The sequence below is a fragment of the Gouania willdenowi genome, chromosome 4, assembly GCF_900634775.1.
Source record: "Gouania willdenowi chromosome 4, fGouWil2.1, whole genome shotgun sequence".
NCBI lineage: Eukaryota > Metazoa > Chordata > Actinopteri > Blenniiformes > Gobiesocidae > Gouania > Gouania willdenowi.
Window position 1 is genome coordinate 11784307 of NC_041047.1, and position 14836 is coordinate 11799142.

Here is a 14836-nt window from a genome sequence, read left to right on the forward strand (position 1 = left end):
TTAGGAAAACACACACACACACACACACACACACACACACACACACACACACACACACACACACACACAAAATCTTGTACTTCACAAAAAAAAGTCTTTTCCCTTGACTATTCCCTGTATTGTTCTAGCAAAGGGAGGGGATTTAAAATATGCAACAAACTTAGGGGATTTGCACCGTCTAGTGTAGAGGGTGTAGGTGATGTTCGACTGTTTAGACTGAAGAGAGACAACGAGGAGGAGGAAGAGGAGGAGGAGGAGGAGGAGGAGGAAGAAGACGACGAGGGTGGAAAAAGAGCGAACAAGTCGAGGAGGGATGCATAGCTCTGGGACCACTTTCAGTTGTCATGTAGTCGCTGCTTCTTCCAAGATCCGTAGAGAGCTGTGATCAGGACAAAGTGTCTTGCTAAAGTGCAGCTGCAAACATGCCACACACACCCATTGAGCACAGGAAACTCTAGATAATCTAATATGGAACGAGAAAAGCAAAAGCAGGAAAAGGACAGTGTGTGTTTGTATGTTGAAGAGAAAGAGAGGGAAGGAGAAAAAGAGAGAGAGAGAGAGAGAGAGAGAAGGAGGGAATCCTGGGTGACTGAATTGTTAGTGTGCATGATTTGGTTTCTATTTACCCCGCTGTCCGTTCCAGGCGAGAGGGAGATGTTGACAGACGAGGGAAGACAGAAGAGCAATGAGGGTTTAAGGCGAGGGGTAAATGAACTGTTTCCCCAGGCAGTGTTGCTGACCATGCGTGTGAGCATTGAGCCTCTCATGACAGGAGGCTGTTCGATTGCACCCCACCCCCCCCACCCCTTCCCACCCTCGCCCAGCCCTCCTTCTCTTTACTGTATGTTTGTGCCTTTTGCTTCTCTTTCCCACTAACAAATACACACATTTACAGACACACACACACACTTCCTTACAAACAAGCAGTAGCTTGTTGGCGAAAACCAAAGCAAAAGTTCTTAGAAAGTAGAAGATAAAGTAAAAAACTTCTCAACCTGTTTTAGCTTCATTTGAACCACGTTGGTCAGACATGGACAACTAACGGCCCAGGGGCCGCATGTGGTCCTCAGTCTGTTTTTGCAGCCCCCAAAAGAAAGTCCCCAAAACTGTAATTCAAGAAGAAGAACATAAAACCCATATACAACCCAACATAATACAAAAATAACTTCCAAAACACACAAATTGACAGAATAATGCACAAAGAATTCCCAAAACACCCAAAACGACTCATAAAACACAAAATGACAATAACCATAGACACAGCAACTTCTTAAACAAACAAAATTACTACAAAAAGCACATTACAGAATATCTCTTAGGACACACAAACTGTATACAAAATTCCACAAAATGACAGGAAAATACCGAAAAGTAATGCCAAAAACACACAAATCGACAATAAAAATGCAGAAAATGACAACCATTTTTTCCCCTTTCTAATGCTCAGATTGGTCATTATTATGCTGACACCCTCAGATCAGATACAATCACATTTTTGTGGCCCTTGCTGTGATAGTTTCCCATCCCTGGTGTAGATCTTGAACTTCCAGCGTTTTATCCCGTCAAAGACAAAAATTAAAAATATCTGGAAAAAAGTATTAACCAAATGCTAAATGTTGTAAGTTATGTTTAATTTCAGACCTAATAGTGCTCATTTTGGTTAGTTATGTGTTTTAGAGAGTTCCAGAAAATCACTGTGGGGTTAAGTTCAACTTGCTTCCTCGGCTCATTTTTCATCCCTCTCAGCTGCTCAGAGTGTAAAAAGCAGTCTTGTAGGAGAGCTCATAAATGCTAAAAGATAATCTCGGGGCCCCGTCCTGTGGTCAAACCAGCTCTCTGGCTTCCTACAGCCCCCTCGTCTTTCGATTAGGGACCCCTGCTTTAATTACTGGCAGCCTGCTTTCGGCCATAAATCAACACTGCAGAATAATAAGGGTCTGCGGCCCCGGCACTCAGCCGTCTTTTAACCTCACCATTTTCTCGTTAAACATATGTCAGTCGGATGTTGCCGAGCCCTTCAGGCCTCGCTGCAGGATTGCCCTCTGGTCTGCAGCGGCGCCTCTTCATGGCACTCTTGTTAAGATTGACACATAACTAGTGACATCCACACGACAAGTAAAAAAACAACAACAAAAAACCATGTGTTCCATGTTTTTTTTATCTTTTGTTGTTTGTTTTTTTCCCCCTCAGGAAAATGACTTGAATGACATGCTGAATTCACTCTATGATCTGCCTGTGCCAAAGCCCTTCACTCCAGTCAACCTGAGTGTGGTATGTACAAATCTCATATTCCTTCTCATCAGAGGTAAGGCTGAGACGGAGTGAGGGACAGGAAGCTAATGGCATTCAGATAGGAAGAGGAGAAAACAGATGGTGAAAGTTTGGTAACACTTAGGTACACTTTGAAACACTTCAGTATTAAGATAGACATTTGCAACGCAAATGAGATGTTGTTTGTTCTCGTATAAATCTACTATTAAGTAGAAGTAAAGGACACATTAAAGCGATCAGCAGATGCCTCTGACGAAAACTGGCAGTAGAGAGTCAAATTACAGTATGTCAGGAGATCAAAGTAAATTTCCTGGAGAATTTGTCTGAATAAATGAAACCTTAACATATTATTCAAAAATCTGCCTTAATGATTTGTTGTAAATGTTCAGCAATAAACTCCGGTGGTAGAGGGGTCATCTTCTGATCGAGAGGTTGGGGGTTCGATCCCATTCGATCCCATTTCAACTGCACATGAAAATGCACTACACCACATGTTTTTTTTTTAAGATAAAATATAGATTCTGGGGACAAATATCGATTTATCTATATCATGACATTTTTATTTATTTTTTCCACCCTTAGTAACCATTTACCAGTTATAGGGAAGTGTTGACATGGCAAGAAGCATTAAGGAAAAATGTACAACATCTAAAATCTGGGTGAAAAAAGAAGATAAAATGTAAAGCAGTAAAAGAAGTGAGTGATTGGCACAATATAAAGGATGATCTGGAGGAGATGAAGGAGAGAAGAGTGAAGTTTGGGAAGGTGCGGTGAGGCCGAGAGGGCGGCAGGACGGACACCGTGTTTGGAAACACCAAGTGGCACCAACAGCTTTTTGTGTGATACGCTCAAACTGGTCGTGTTTAAACCTTGACTTGCTCCTTCACAACTCCTCCAGTTTCCCGCTCATCAAAAGCTGAGCCGACTTAACAAGCCCCAGTCGCTCCAAGTCAGCCTGTGTTTGAGTTTAGCTCCGACACTCTCTGTCTGCTCTGTGTGTTTCCTGTTCGTACATAAAACACTCGCCCAGGATCGGCTCCAAAATCCCGGCCAGTTTAAACACACTTAAAAGAGTGTCTGGAATTGTGTTGCTTTTACAAATATATGGTTTTCATCACTAATATATATATTTTTTTCTTAGCTGCCCAAGTTTTAAACCATAATGTGATCAAAAGCAGTAGAGTATTAGCCTTTGTATTCAGCATAACTGCTCTATTTGTTTTGTTTTTTGCATTAATTAGATGAACAACTGTAGCTCTCTTCTGCTGAAAAGGTCTCAATGGTATACATGCAGTTAAATTTACAGCATAACTAGTCTAATGTAGGGTAATCAATATATCTTAAGCAAGGTTAATAAGGTAAATTCGAAATCGTTATTTATTTTTATTCTCCTTTGTGTCAGTTTTTCTTATTTTTTGCACCACAAGTTGTAAATGTAAACTCTCCTTTCTCATCTGAATCCCAGTGCTTCACTGCGAAACCCTGGAAGAGCAGAGGTGATAGCTTCATCTCTTTCTCAAGAAGCCACTAGTTTGATATTTAATTGATGAAGCAGAATTATTCCCTTAAAGAGTGTTTTTTTTTTTGTTTTATCATGGCAGCCAAAAAGAAATATCATTGTCCCCTTTCATGTGTGAACCCTGTTTTGCTCTCTCTCCCTCTCCCTTTTTATTGTGCAAGAATGAGCAGTTGTATATTGCCACTGGGCAAGTACTGAGAGATCGGAGAAGCAAGGAGCCGGTGAGTGAGCGGCAGAGGGAGGAGGAAAGGAGGCTGCTGTGAAATCAGAAAATGCTTCTCTACTAATCGCATGGGAGCTGCGGATTTTCCAATTTGGCCAAATAAGCCGCACTTTCTTTCTTTTTTTTTTTACATACAACAAGAAACAAACTATCCTGGGCCTTGGTGTGGGTTTCTTCTCTTCTGGAAAACAATCAAACTTTGTAAATGATTAATGCCCTTCCACACTGCAATATTCTCTCTCTGAATATCTAAAGTCCCCCCCCTTTCTCTTTATGTTTAAAGCAAAGACAATTGTGCTCAGAAAATCTCCTTGATGCCTTTCCAGTTAACCCACTTTTAAATTTTTTTTTTTATATAAACAAGTCTTGGAAGGAACAAGAAAAAAACCAAACTGTAATAAGTGTGTAGACAACCATTGAAAGCTGGGCTTGAGTCACGGCTTGTGATTGTCACAATGTTATAGATTTGAAAGACCAACAGGGAAAGATTATTCAGCTCATTTAGAGGAGAAACAACTTCAGACTTCATGGGTGGTTTATGAATTTAATAAGTCTCCAATCTTGTATAACACTTTAATTTTAATCTTCTTATTAAATGTTAATCAAATGCTGACGACCTTAGAGAATAAAATCGTTTTCTTAATGAGAATAAATGGGACTGTTTGAGATGAGGCTAAGGCAGAAGGTCTTTGTTTTGATTTCAAAACAATAGCTATTTAGGTCAAATTACTTTGTATTGGGGTTCAAAGTGTAGTTGAAAATGGAAGCAGAAACAGGTAATAATCCACAAATAAGGAACTTCACAGATTTTAACACAAATATTTGCATCTGTCGATGTGCTATTTTTGCAATCTAAGCACATATGTTGAGTTTCACAGGAGGCATTGGTTGTACCTGTGATCCAACAGGAAATGTAAGGAATGTGTTTTTCCTGTTAAGTGGAGTGAATGTCAAGACACATTCACTTGTGATTTTGTTGAGGCGTGCTAAAAGGTGGGAAAAGAGAGATATTTTAATTGTTTACGTATAATGGCATGATGCTGTTAAATTTCAGCCTTCAATATATTTTTCTTTTCTTTACTAGCAACTTTAAAACTACATTTCAGTTAGTTTTTGTCCATTTTCTTTGTCGTCCTGTCATTTAGATGAAATTAGTGAGAAAATGTGAACCTTATTCCTTGTGTTTAAAGAAATGTGCTGCACTTTTGTTAGCTTACCAATTAGAGACATATGGTTTTTCTATCAGTGGGTTTGGAGGGAAATGCACCGTGGAGCTATACACTAATCTTTAATATTAACTAGCCAACCTCTTTCCTCTTCCTCCTTTAGCGCGCAGAGACATATTATAGACATATTTGTATTAAGGTCAGAATCCGGTGCTTTCTCTCTGGTTTTTCTTACATTTGTAGAAAAATAGTTCTCAATATTGTAAAAATAAAATAAATATTTTTTTAGTAGATGCTCTAAAGCAGTGGTTTTCAAAGACATCTGCTTAAGGCCCCACCTACACTCCTTAAAACCAATCCTTGTTTAATGAAAACATGATGTAGCTTGAACCTGAGATAATGAATGTTTTACTTTCGGCTGCTTTTTGAATGAAGTAAAAACAGTGTATCCAAGGAACACAAAATATGCAGCTTCAAAAACAAGTTTTTGTAGTTTTTTGTTGTAGTTTTCTACCATTTTTTCAAACCTATTGTAAATGCTCATAACCCACTTTTAGGTCAATACTTCCTACATTTGCGCTACTTTTGAAGTTCATGGCCAAGCTTATCATTATAGATATGTGTAACTGGTGGTGGTGGATGCAGAAATATCTCTTCATCTTTAATTTTTGACCATTTAAAAAAAAAATAAAAAAATTCTACTCAAATTAAGGTTATTTAGTGGTAGCAGCAAAAAGGACAAAAAAAAAGGACAACACAGTTGGCCTCCCCGTCATTACTAGTTTTAAAAAAAATACCATTAAATGTTTTTTTGTATGTTTAATTTTGATGGATTTCTTACATCACATTGGTCTCAGAAATCCAAATAAATCAAGACATGTAAAGTGTGATAACTTGGTGATTTAGGACATCTGCAACAGCTGGTTGAATGAAAGCCGAGAGAAGTAAGTGTGTGTGTGTGTGTGTGTGTGTGTGTGTGTGTGTGTGTGTGTGTGTGCGTGTGCGTGTGCGTGTGCGTGTGCGTGTGCGTGTGCGTGTGCGTGTGCGTGTGCGTGTGCGTGTGCGTGTGCGTGTGCGTGTGCGTGTGCGTGCGTGCGTGCGTGCGTGCGTGCGTGCGAGCGAGCGAGCGACACAATGATGGGTTCACTTGGTGGTTTGCCTACCTCCAAACAGCACCTCTCTCAGGCCCCTTTGATCCAAACACTGAACCTGCCCTGCTTTCCCAAAGTGAGACAGGCAGGCCTGTGATCCCCTAAACAATCACTGTGTGTATGTGTGTAGATGTGCACGTGTGCTCCAGTGTGTGTTCTGATTCTCTGCAAGCCTTTTAATGCTTAAATAAAGACTCAGTTTTCCACCGGAGACATCACCCCGGTCCGTGTCTATGGGGAGCTGAGCTCCTCTTGAGCTCTCTGTGTTCTGCAGGCCTGATAAAAGCATTGCCACAGTTCAGACACCGACTCAGCAATTCATATAGACAGAGCTGAAGATGAGCCATAAATCATAGAACAAAGTGAACAGTCCTTTTCTCCCCTCTTCCCCTCATTCTCTGCTTGGTGAGTGCTATGCTTCACTTCTGACCTCCTCTCTTCTTTTCTCTCTCCCCTGCATGTTTGTTATCCCGCAGCACTCCTACTTCATTGCCCCGGATATCAATGGACTGCCAACGATCCCGGAGAGTGTGAGTATTCACGGAAAAGAGAAAAAGGAAAAGAAAGTGCAGCTGAACAGAGAAGGGGGGGAAAATCCCTCTTCCCCTGAAACATCTCTGCCTCTAATTGTTTTTAATTAGATAAATTTGTGACTGACCGAAGTTCTTGCATCATTCTCTTGTTTAAGTCTTACCACCTGTGGTGCTATTACTTTAAAAATGTAAGTTTGAGAATTAGCAAAAGTATCAGGACTTGGATCGCACATTGTTTTTGCATATTCTGTTTTTAATACTTGACTTAATCCTTTATTAAAAATGGGGCACCTATCCAAGTCCAACAGTTTTTTTTAAATAATAGAGGGCTTCAAATATGTTTAAAACAAGTATTTATTCCATTCATTATTTTAAACCTAAGCAATATGCTCAGTGATGGAAGTCCAAGTGCTTTTCATGCAGTTACTGTGACACACTGTAGGCAAGTCGTGCAAAGACAGTTTGTTACCTTCCTGAATCTCCTCCTTTTCCCCGTCTGTCTCCAGAGGAATCTGACAGAGTACTTTGTGGCTGTGGACATCAACAACATGCTCCAACTCTACGGCAGCATGCTTCACGAACGGCGCATCATTATTACCTCAAGCAAGCTCAGCACTGTGAGTTCATCCCCAGCCGACTCCATTCTCCCACATGCAGTCACTTTTTTTGTGTGCTTTTGATCTACCAGTAAACAGTTGACGAGACTAAATCAGTGCCATCTTGGAGCTCTATGAAATGTAAAATTGAGTTTTTTTAATATGTGCCCAGCCTCTAACAGGTTTACAAGACAGCACAATAAAAAAACAAGTTAAAAACAACAGACCAGAGGTTAGCTTAACCATTGCTGGTTAAACAGTCTTCGAAACACTGCAAACCAAATACTCTCAACATATTTTGATGAGAAGAAGATTGATGGATGCATGTCCAATGGATCTGTTTCTTTTTCACATCACTGAGACAGAAAGTCCTGCTGGGTTTTTTTCCTTACCTTCTCAACTTCTAATGCAAGTCTATTTGTTGACAATTTCTGTTAGAACAGATTTTAAAACCAATGACCAAAGTCGAGAACAACATTTACGAAGCCGAATTTGAAATCCACACAAATGTTAGTTCTAGTTGTGCTTTAGTTGTTGTTTGTTGGTGGTTCTTAATAGTGTTGTGTTCATACCACATCATCCAAGATCAAGGCTTGCCCAAGACCAGAATGCACCGAGACCAAGGCAAGACCAAGACTTTTTGGAGTCTAGACCGAGTCAAGACCAAGACAAGACCATAAAATGTATTTAAAAAAACATGACAAGGTTGAATGTTCTCTTAAGTTTTCATTTCTTTAAAATCTATTTGATAGGCATGAATTGAAGATATTTTTCATTTACCAAGTTCTTCTCCTCATTAACAAATAAATAAAGTTGAAGAATAGAACAAATCAGTCCTGGTCTTAACTAAAAAAAATCCAAAGTTTGGACAGTCTGAGACCAAGACAAGACTGAGTAAGGATGCTTTTTAAGTCCAAGACCGGTATCAAGTACTACAACACTAGTTCTTGAGCTAACAGTCATTATCTCCTTGGCTGCTGATGGTTGGGACTGACATAACTGTTGGATGAAACGTCAAGATCTTGTGGTTGTTAAAATTTTCAACTAAGGAAAATTACTAATACAACACCACTCTTTATTCACTGCAACCCTAGAAACCTTTGACAAGCTGTAAAGTTCTCTTCAAAAACTGCAATGCATCTGACCTTTGGCCCCATACCTGCAACATATCTCCCATAAAAGCCTTATATTATCTGATATTACATGTTTTGCTTTTCTCACATGATTTAAAGTCACTTCTGTCCATCTTTATGAGGGAGGAGAGCTCTCCGTGTCTCTCTCTGTTCCTCATTCCATCCTCCTCCTGTTATCACGAGGCACGGCCAAATGTTTATGACGGATGAGATGGGAGAGGGAAGTGATGTCATCTATCTGTAGTGGAACTGCTCCTGCTGCGTCTATCTTGGAGTGTGTTGAACCTTTAACAACCCAAGGGGCCGGCAGTGTGAGGTGTGCAGGGAGCGTTTTCCCAAGCCCTCCCGTAGGACCTGTAATTAGGAGAAGCTGTAACAGTGGCCCCGCCTTCACAGAGTTCTACCTGTCTGCTTTCAGAGCAGCAGCACCTCCGCTCCTGCTCCAGACGGCCCGCTGGGCTGTGACACAAGTGATGCACAATGTAAATAATCCAACTCAAGGGTGAGAGTGTTTTTCTTCTGAGCAGGAAGAAGGGGGGGGAAGAGATGTTTTTTTTGCCTGTGATTTACAGTTTTGGAAGACAATTCTCAGCGTTTTTTTCCAACAATAGTATGCCAGCAGGATATTTTAAGAGCTGCCAAGTTAGACCTTTACCTTCCATAAGCCTTTGATCTCCTGCGATTCTTCATCCACTTATCTATCCATCCGTCTTCTTCGGAGAGAGAGGTGTTTTGTGTTTTTGGTTTGGTTACGATATATATCAGGCACAGTAGTACAAAGGTATTTTCAATCTCCTCTGGGATTAAAGGCAGGCCTGGTGCTATTACTGCTACTGTGAAGTGATATTTCTGCTATTGCAAAGACTGACCTCTGAGTTCATAGCATGTTTCTTTTAGTCAGCCATTTAAGTATATATACATACTTCACTGCAAACAGTGAACAACTCATTATGTGCCCCACTGTCTAAAGATCAAATGTCTTGAAAGATAAGAGATGCTCAATTCAAGTCAGAGTTTGTTGTCAAATTGTTTGTTAAAGCGAGCGTCAGCAGCCACTGGATGGACAGCTAGTGTTCATATAGTTTTGCTATCCAGATGGAAAATGTACGAGAGCAGGTATTGTTAGTAACATCATTAGTACCCTCCAGCTGCTTATCACCACCTCCGCCTGTCCAGGGCCTCAGCTTAGCAAAGAGAAACAGGGAGTGGAGACACACACAAACACACACCCTGCATTATTCCGCCTGCTCTCGGTGCTGCCTGTGTTAAAGCCTGGGTGAACTCTCTTTATAGTCTGTTGGTACATGGCGGCTGCCGTGTCTCACAGGCGGTCCAAAAGTAAAGGAATAAATCATGATGGTACAACAATGCATCTGTTGACTTTGTGCTACTTTGTGACTGAAGGTGAGCGGCATAGCTTTTAAAGAGTGGTTGGCAAGTGGCAGCAGCCAGCCATACGTGTCATAGGCCCGTATAATAGGGCTGCATCAGGCCTTCCTCTAACTAGTCATCTGGGAAGACACCCTCACTACCCCCCATGTCTTTCATCTGCTTAGCGCCCCCCACAAGCTCTCCAGTCTAGCCTCTGCCCTGCCTATCGCCAGAATCGCACAGGCTGGCCTCAGCACTGGCTGACAGCAGCGCTCTCATCAGGCTGTCAGGCCTATGCTAACAAGGAGCTATCCATCCAATGTGCCCCAGAGTGCCAGCTGTCTCTCTGTTTCCAGCCTTTTCCTCTGTTTTTTCCTCTTTCCCCATGAATTCTTCCTCCCTCTTAGTTATTCTTTTTCTCCCTGACATATTACTCTCTGTCCATCTGTCTCTAAAGCTCTCTGCCTACATTGGTCCTTCTCTGTGCTTTTGCTTCGCTCTTCCTGGGAGTCCTAATCTCGCTCTCTGTTGTTGGGCGACTGCAGAACATGTGGACACCCCCCCCCCCCCCTCCCCAACCCGCAAATCCTTCCTCTCCTGCTGCCCCCAGGCTCCCCTCCTTCATAATCCTTCCCACCTTGTCTTCGATATACACATCTTTGCCCCGTGCTGTATGTCTTAGCTGTGTTGTAACCACAACTGTACATATGTGCAGGTTGTAGGTGTCTTCCCCCCACCCCCCAACCCCCATGCACCTGTGTCATCTGTACTAACAGGTGTTTGGACCGTATGCTTCACGTCTCTCTGTGAGCGATTCAGTGACTGTGTGTAGGTGGCCTGAAGTTTGTGGACTTTCTGTCATCCCACAGTGCCAGCTATATCTGTTTGTGGTGCCGGGGGCTGACACCAGCTTTGTGTCAGCAGAGAAAAGCAGAGTGTGGGTAATTGGTGGGCAACTCTTGGAGGGACACAACGCAACATGGCAATGAAATTATATATAAAGTGAAGGAGAGAGAGAGCAACGAGTGGAGTGTAGGGGCAGCTTGAGGAGGGATAATGAAGATTTAAATGAGGTGGTATGTGAAGAGAAATGATTTTAATGTGAGGTGTTGGAGGGGACGCTGGTGTGAGGGGGTCTCGAGTGAATCTCTTGGTTCCTCTTATCAAATTGAATTACACGGTCTGCTCCAGCAATGGCTTATTTGCACATTTGGCAGGTTTTTAAAATGTTTGATAAAAAAAAAAAAAAATGTTTTAAAGGTCAAAAGTGTATAGAGTACTGATAATTCCTATAAGTAGAAGTACTGTTACGTGATTGAAATTGTACTCAAGTACAAGTAAGTTATACATAAAATACTCAAATACAAGTAAAAAGTAGCTCAATTAAGTACTTAAAGTAAATGTTACTAGTTATTTTCCACCTCACATTTATTGTAAATCAGATTGATCACTGTTTAGTGCCCTATAACAGTGATTCTCAACTGGTGGGTCGGGACCCAAAAGTGGGTCGCAGACCTGTACTGGGTGGGTCGTGGACAGCTGGTCAAAAATTAACAAATACTTAATGTCTCTCATGTTGGACTTCTCTTTTATTTTAAAAGACCCTTTTCTTTTGACGAGCAAGCTGTAAAATGCATGTTGCAAGGAAAAATAAATGGATTTATGTTTTAAAAATATTATATATATATATGTGTGTATGTTTTCAACAGCTATTTTTGAAAAACTAAATTTAATTGGTTGAATTCCAAAATAAATAAATAAATGAGTCGTGATTTAATGACCGTGGAAAAATGTGTGTCCCAGGGTGAGACCAGATGAGAACCCCTGCCCTATAATATATACACTCATCTCAAAATGGCAATTTATGAAGATAACGTTTTACAGTTTGCATCAGAGCGTGTGAAGGTTACAGTTGCTTAATAGTTAACCAAAGTCAGTCATTTGGACATACATGCGCTCTTTTTTGTTTAAATGTTTGGGGACACTCGGCAAGACCAAAGACAAAACCAACCATCCTCCATCTACCAAGCAGCTCTACAATCTCGACAGAATGAAATTAAATCAGTGGATTAGATTTTGGAGGGGATCCGGATCAATATCCTGATTCTGAATCGGTTTAAAAAAAAATCATTGATTCCCTATGTTCAGCTCTTCTCTTCAGCAGCACCTCCTGCTGGCGCCTTTGCACCTTTAAAGTGTGAAAGAACATTGTACAATGATCAGAATCACTGATCCAGATAACGGTGAATATCTGGCAAAGATAAGATTTAGCGCAGGTGGATGTGAGCCTGCTCTGAGTGCTCTTGTTTTCAGTATATTTTCTGTACAAAGCTTTATTATAAGATAACAACACGTATAGAAAGCTTCAAGATTAAGTTGAAGAATTGTACTAACAAGGGAAATTAATTTAAAGTCTTTTCAATGTACCGGTAAAGGCTTTTTCCAGTCAGTTTTAAACCAGTGAGTGTGAAAGCTGATAATAACAAGCGTGCGTGAACAGTTATCCCTACTAACCTCTCTTCCTTCCGATCTAACTTTTACTTCTATTTTCCATCTCTTTGTGTCCTTCTACGTCTGTTTTCTGTCCATCCTTTTGTATGATTGAATGGATGTGAGGAAACTGGTTTCAGCGTGGACACACTCTGTCTCTGCTACAGCAGCACACTAAAAAGCTCTCAGGGCAGAACCAAAGACCTTGACTGCTTTTTGAAGCCGGCTGTTCCGGTATAATCGGTTGGCTTCTCTCAGAGGAAAGGGGCAAGAAACACACACACACACGCACACACTCGGTGTAAGATGCAGGCAGCCCCTCATTACTGGGCAGAGCCCTGGTCCCCGAGGACCGGACCCAGCACCTAATCCTGTATTTGTTCTTGGGGACTGTATCTGTGATTCTCCATTGAATGGAATATTAAGCACCTAGGTCTTTTGTGGAGCGTGTAAGCCATTTGGCTCTACTCATATATTATTTATCAGCCTGGCAAATATTTTATCAGCCTTAGCCTCTCATGACCCGCTCTCATGTGAAGTTCCCCCCCAAATGAAGAAAAAAAGGGGGGTATGAATTATTTTTTATTTATTTATTTATTTTTATTCTTTTTAAATGTATCTTATTTTTACTTTTTTGCTTCATTTGTTCCAAAACCAGGACAAGGACACAGGGATTTGTATTGAGCTGAAGTAAAGAAGCTTGTGTGTGAGCTGTCCTCTGGAGTTCCCACAAAGTTCCCTTATCTATGGCTCGCTACCACCTTCATCGCTTTGGAGACGGCAAATTAAAAGAAAAGTGAAATCTGGATTTATAAATCACTATCTTGGTTTCAGACTCCCTCCTCAGCCAGCTCCCCCGAAGCCAGCCACCCACTCTGAGAAGAAGAGAAGCAGAGCGAGGGAGGCTCGTGTTTTCACTTTCAACCTGAGAGTAAATCATGCCAGTTGGGGGGCTCACCTTGAGGCCCGGTGGAGATAATTGGAGTTGGTTAGCGAGGTGTTCTGTGCCATTACCTCCTGGTACCAGTGAATGGCCGGGGCTTGTCTTGATCTCCCAGGGGAGGAACGCACCAGCCTGTTGGCTCTCCACTGTGCACTGTGCGTGCGCACACACACACACACGGTTGTGTGTGTGAGTTATTATCAATGACAAACGTACCCTTGTGTGTAGGCATATACACATCTAGATTAGTGACCAACCTTCATCACATTCTTTGGCCTTTACAGTCATGAAAAGAAGAAGGCTTTGAGATTTTTTTCTAATTTTTAATTTGAACCGCTTCTTTTCTACCAGTGTTTGACTTTCCAGCATTAATATTTATAGCATTGATTTATTTCAGAATTAACAAAAAACAAACGGTTTGCCGGGGAATTAATCCTGACAGGAGCGTGGCATTGTTATGTTTTATTTGAAGACAGCAGGTGGCAGAAGCCTGCATATGCAGATTTACAGAGCAAGACACCAATTAAATGTTGATTAAGTCCTAACTATTGTGGGACTTGGTGTGTGAGAGTCTACGTGGAAGCGATGAAGGAAAAAAAAAAATCATTCTTCTTTTTTCCTGGTCGGTATGAAAAATGAATGCAGTTAAAACAAACATGCATGGAGGGCGTTACATGCAGGACACACACACACACACAGAGAGAGAGTGAGTGAGAGAGACACATGCACTTTGTGTTGTAAGCCTTTCAGATGTCAAGGCTTGATCTTTGGCTGCATTCAGTAGCAGCAGCAGTGGTTTTCAGCTGCCAAGCTTCCACGCTTTTGGCCGGTCAATTGTGACATTGTGTGTGTGTTTTTGAGCAGGGGGTCTCGTGGCGGTTGTGTGTGTGTATGTGTGATGGTGTGCGTCCGCTTCACACATTGACTGTGAAGCTGCAGCAGTATAACAGCGGCTGCTGCTCCGGGGTCCCGGCGGTATTGGCCTCGCCCGCAGTCTCTCTTGGCTAACTCATGTTTCATTCTTTGGCAATTTGCCCTAATGAAGTCCCGTAGGAGCCCCTCAGACCTCTGTTCTCTTTCCATATTTAATCATGTTATTTTAATCTTGGAGATGAGCTAACGCCTCGTTCTCCTGCTGTGTGCGCGCGTGTGTGTGTGCTGCAGGTCATTACTATAGCTCTGTTTTCATGTGATGAGATGTCAAGAGGGGGATGCTGGCTTTAAGACAATGGAAGACAAGGACTTAAATTCTGTGTGTAATGTGGGCTTGACAATGTAAAAAGACGCTTTGAAAAGCAATGTCATTCTCACGTTATTGCGTCTCATTATTTGTTAAAAACGGGGTTAATTATTCCATATTTTTCCCTTTATGTTTCACTCGTGGTGGTTGGGGGGGATTTTGATTTTTATGGTTACTGTCAGCCCTGTTTTGGCCTTTTT

General features: G+C 41.5%; 1 protein-coding gene across 2 annotated transcripts in view; it reads left to right on the top strand.

The window, feature by feature from the left end:
• The window catches only part of dennd1b (DENN/MADD domain containing 1B), a 134948-nt gene that overhangs the window by 65764 nt on the left and 54348 nt on the right, over nucleotides 1-14836 (top strand). The window contains exons 7-10 of one of the 2 annotated variants that reach the window (XM_028445597.1): nucleotides 2191-2271; nucleotides 3952-4011; nucleotides 6807-6860; nucleotides 7370-7480. In XM_028445597.1, the coding sequence (XP_028301398.1) occupies nucleotides 2191-2271; nucleotides 3952-4011; nucleotides 6807-6860; nucleotides 7370-7480 (306 nt within the window). The remainder of the gene's footprint in view (nucleotides 1-2190; nucleotides 2272-3951; nucleotides 4012-6806; nucleotides 6861-7369; nucleotides 7481-14836) is intronic. The other variant, XM_028445598.1, reaches the window with a different exon arrangement.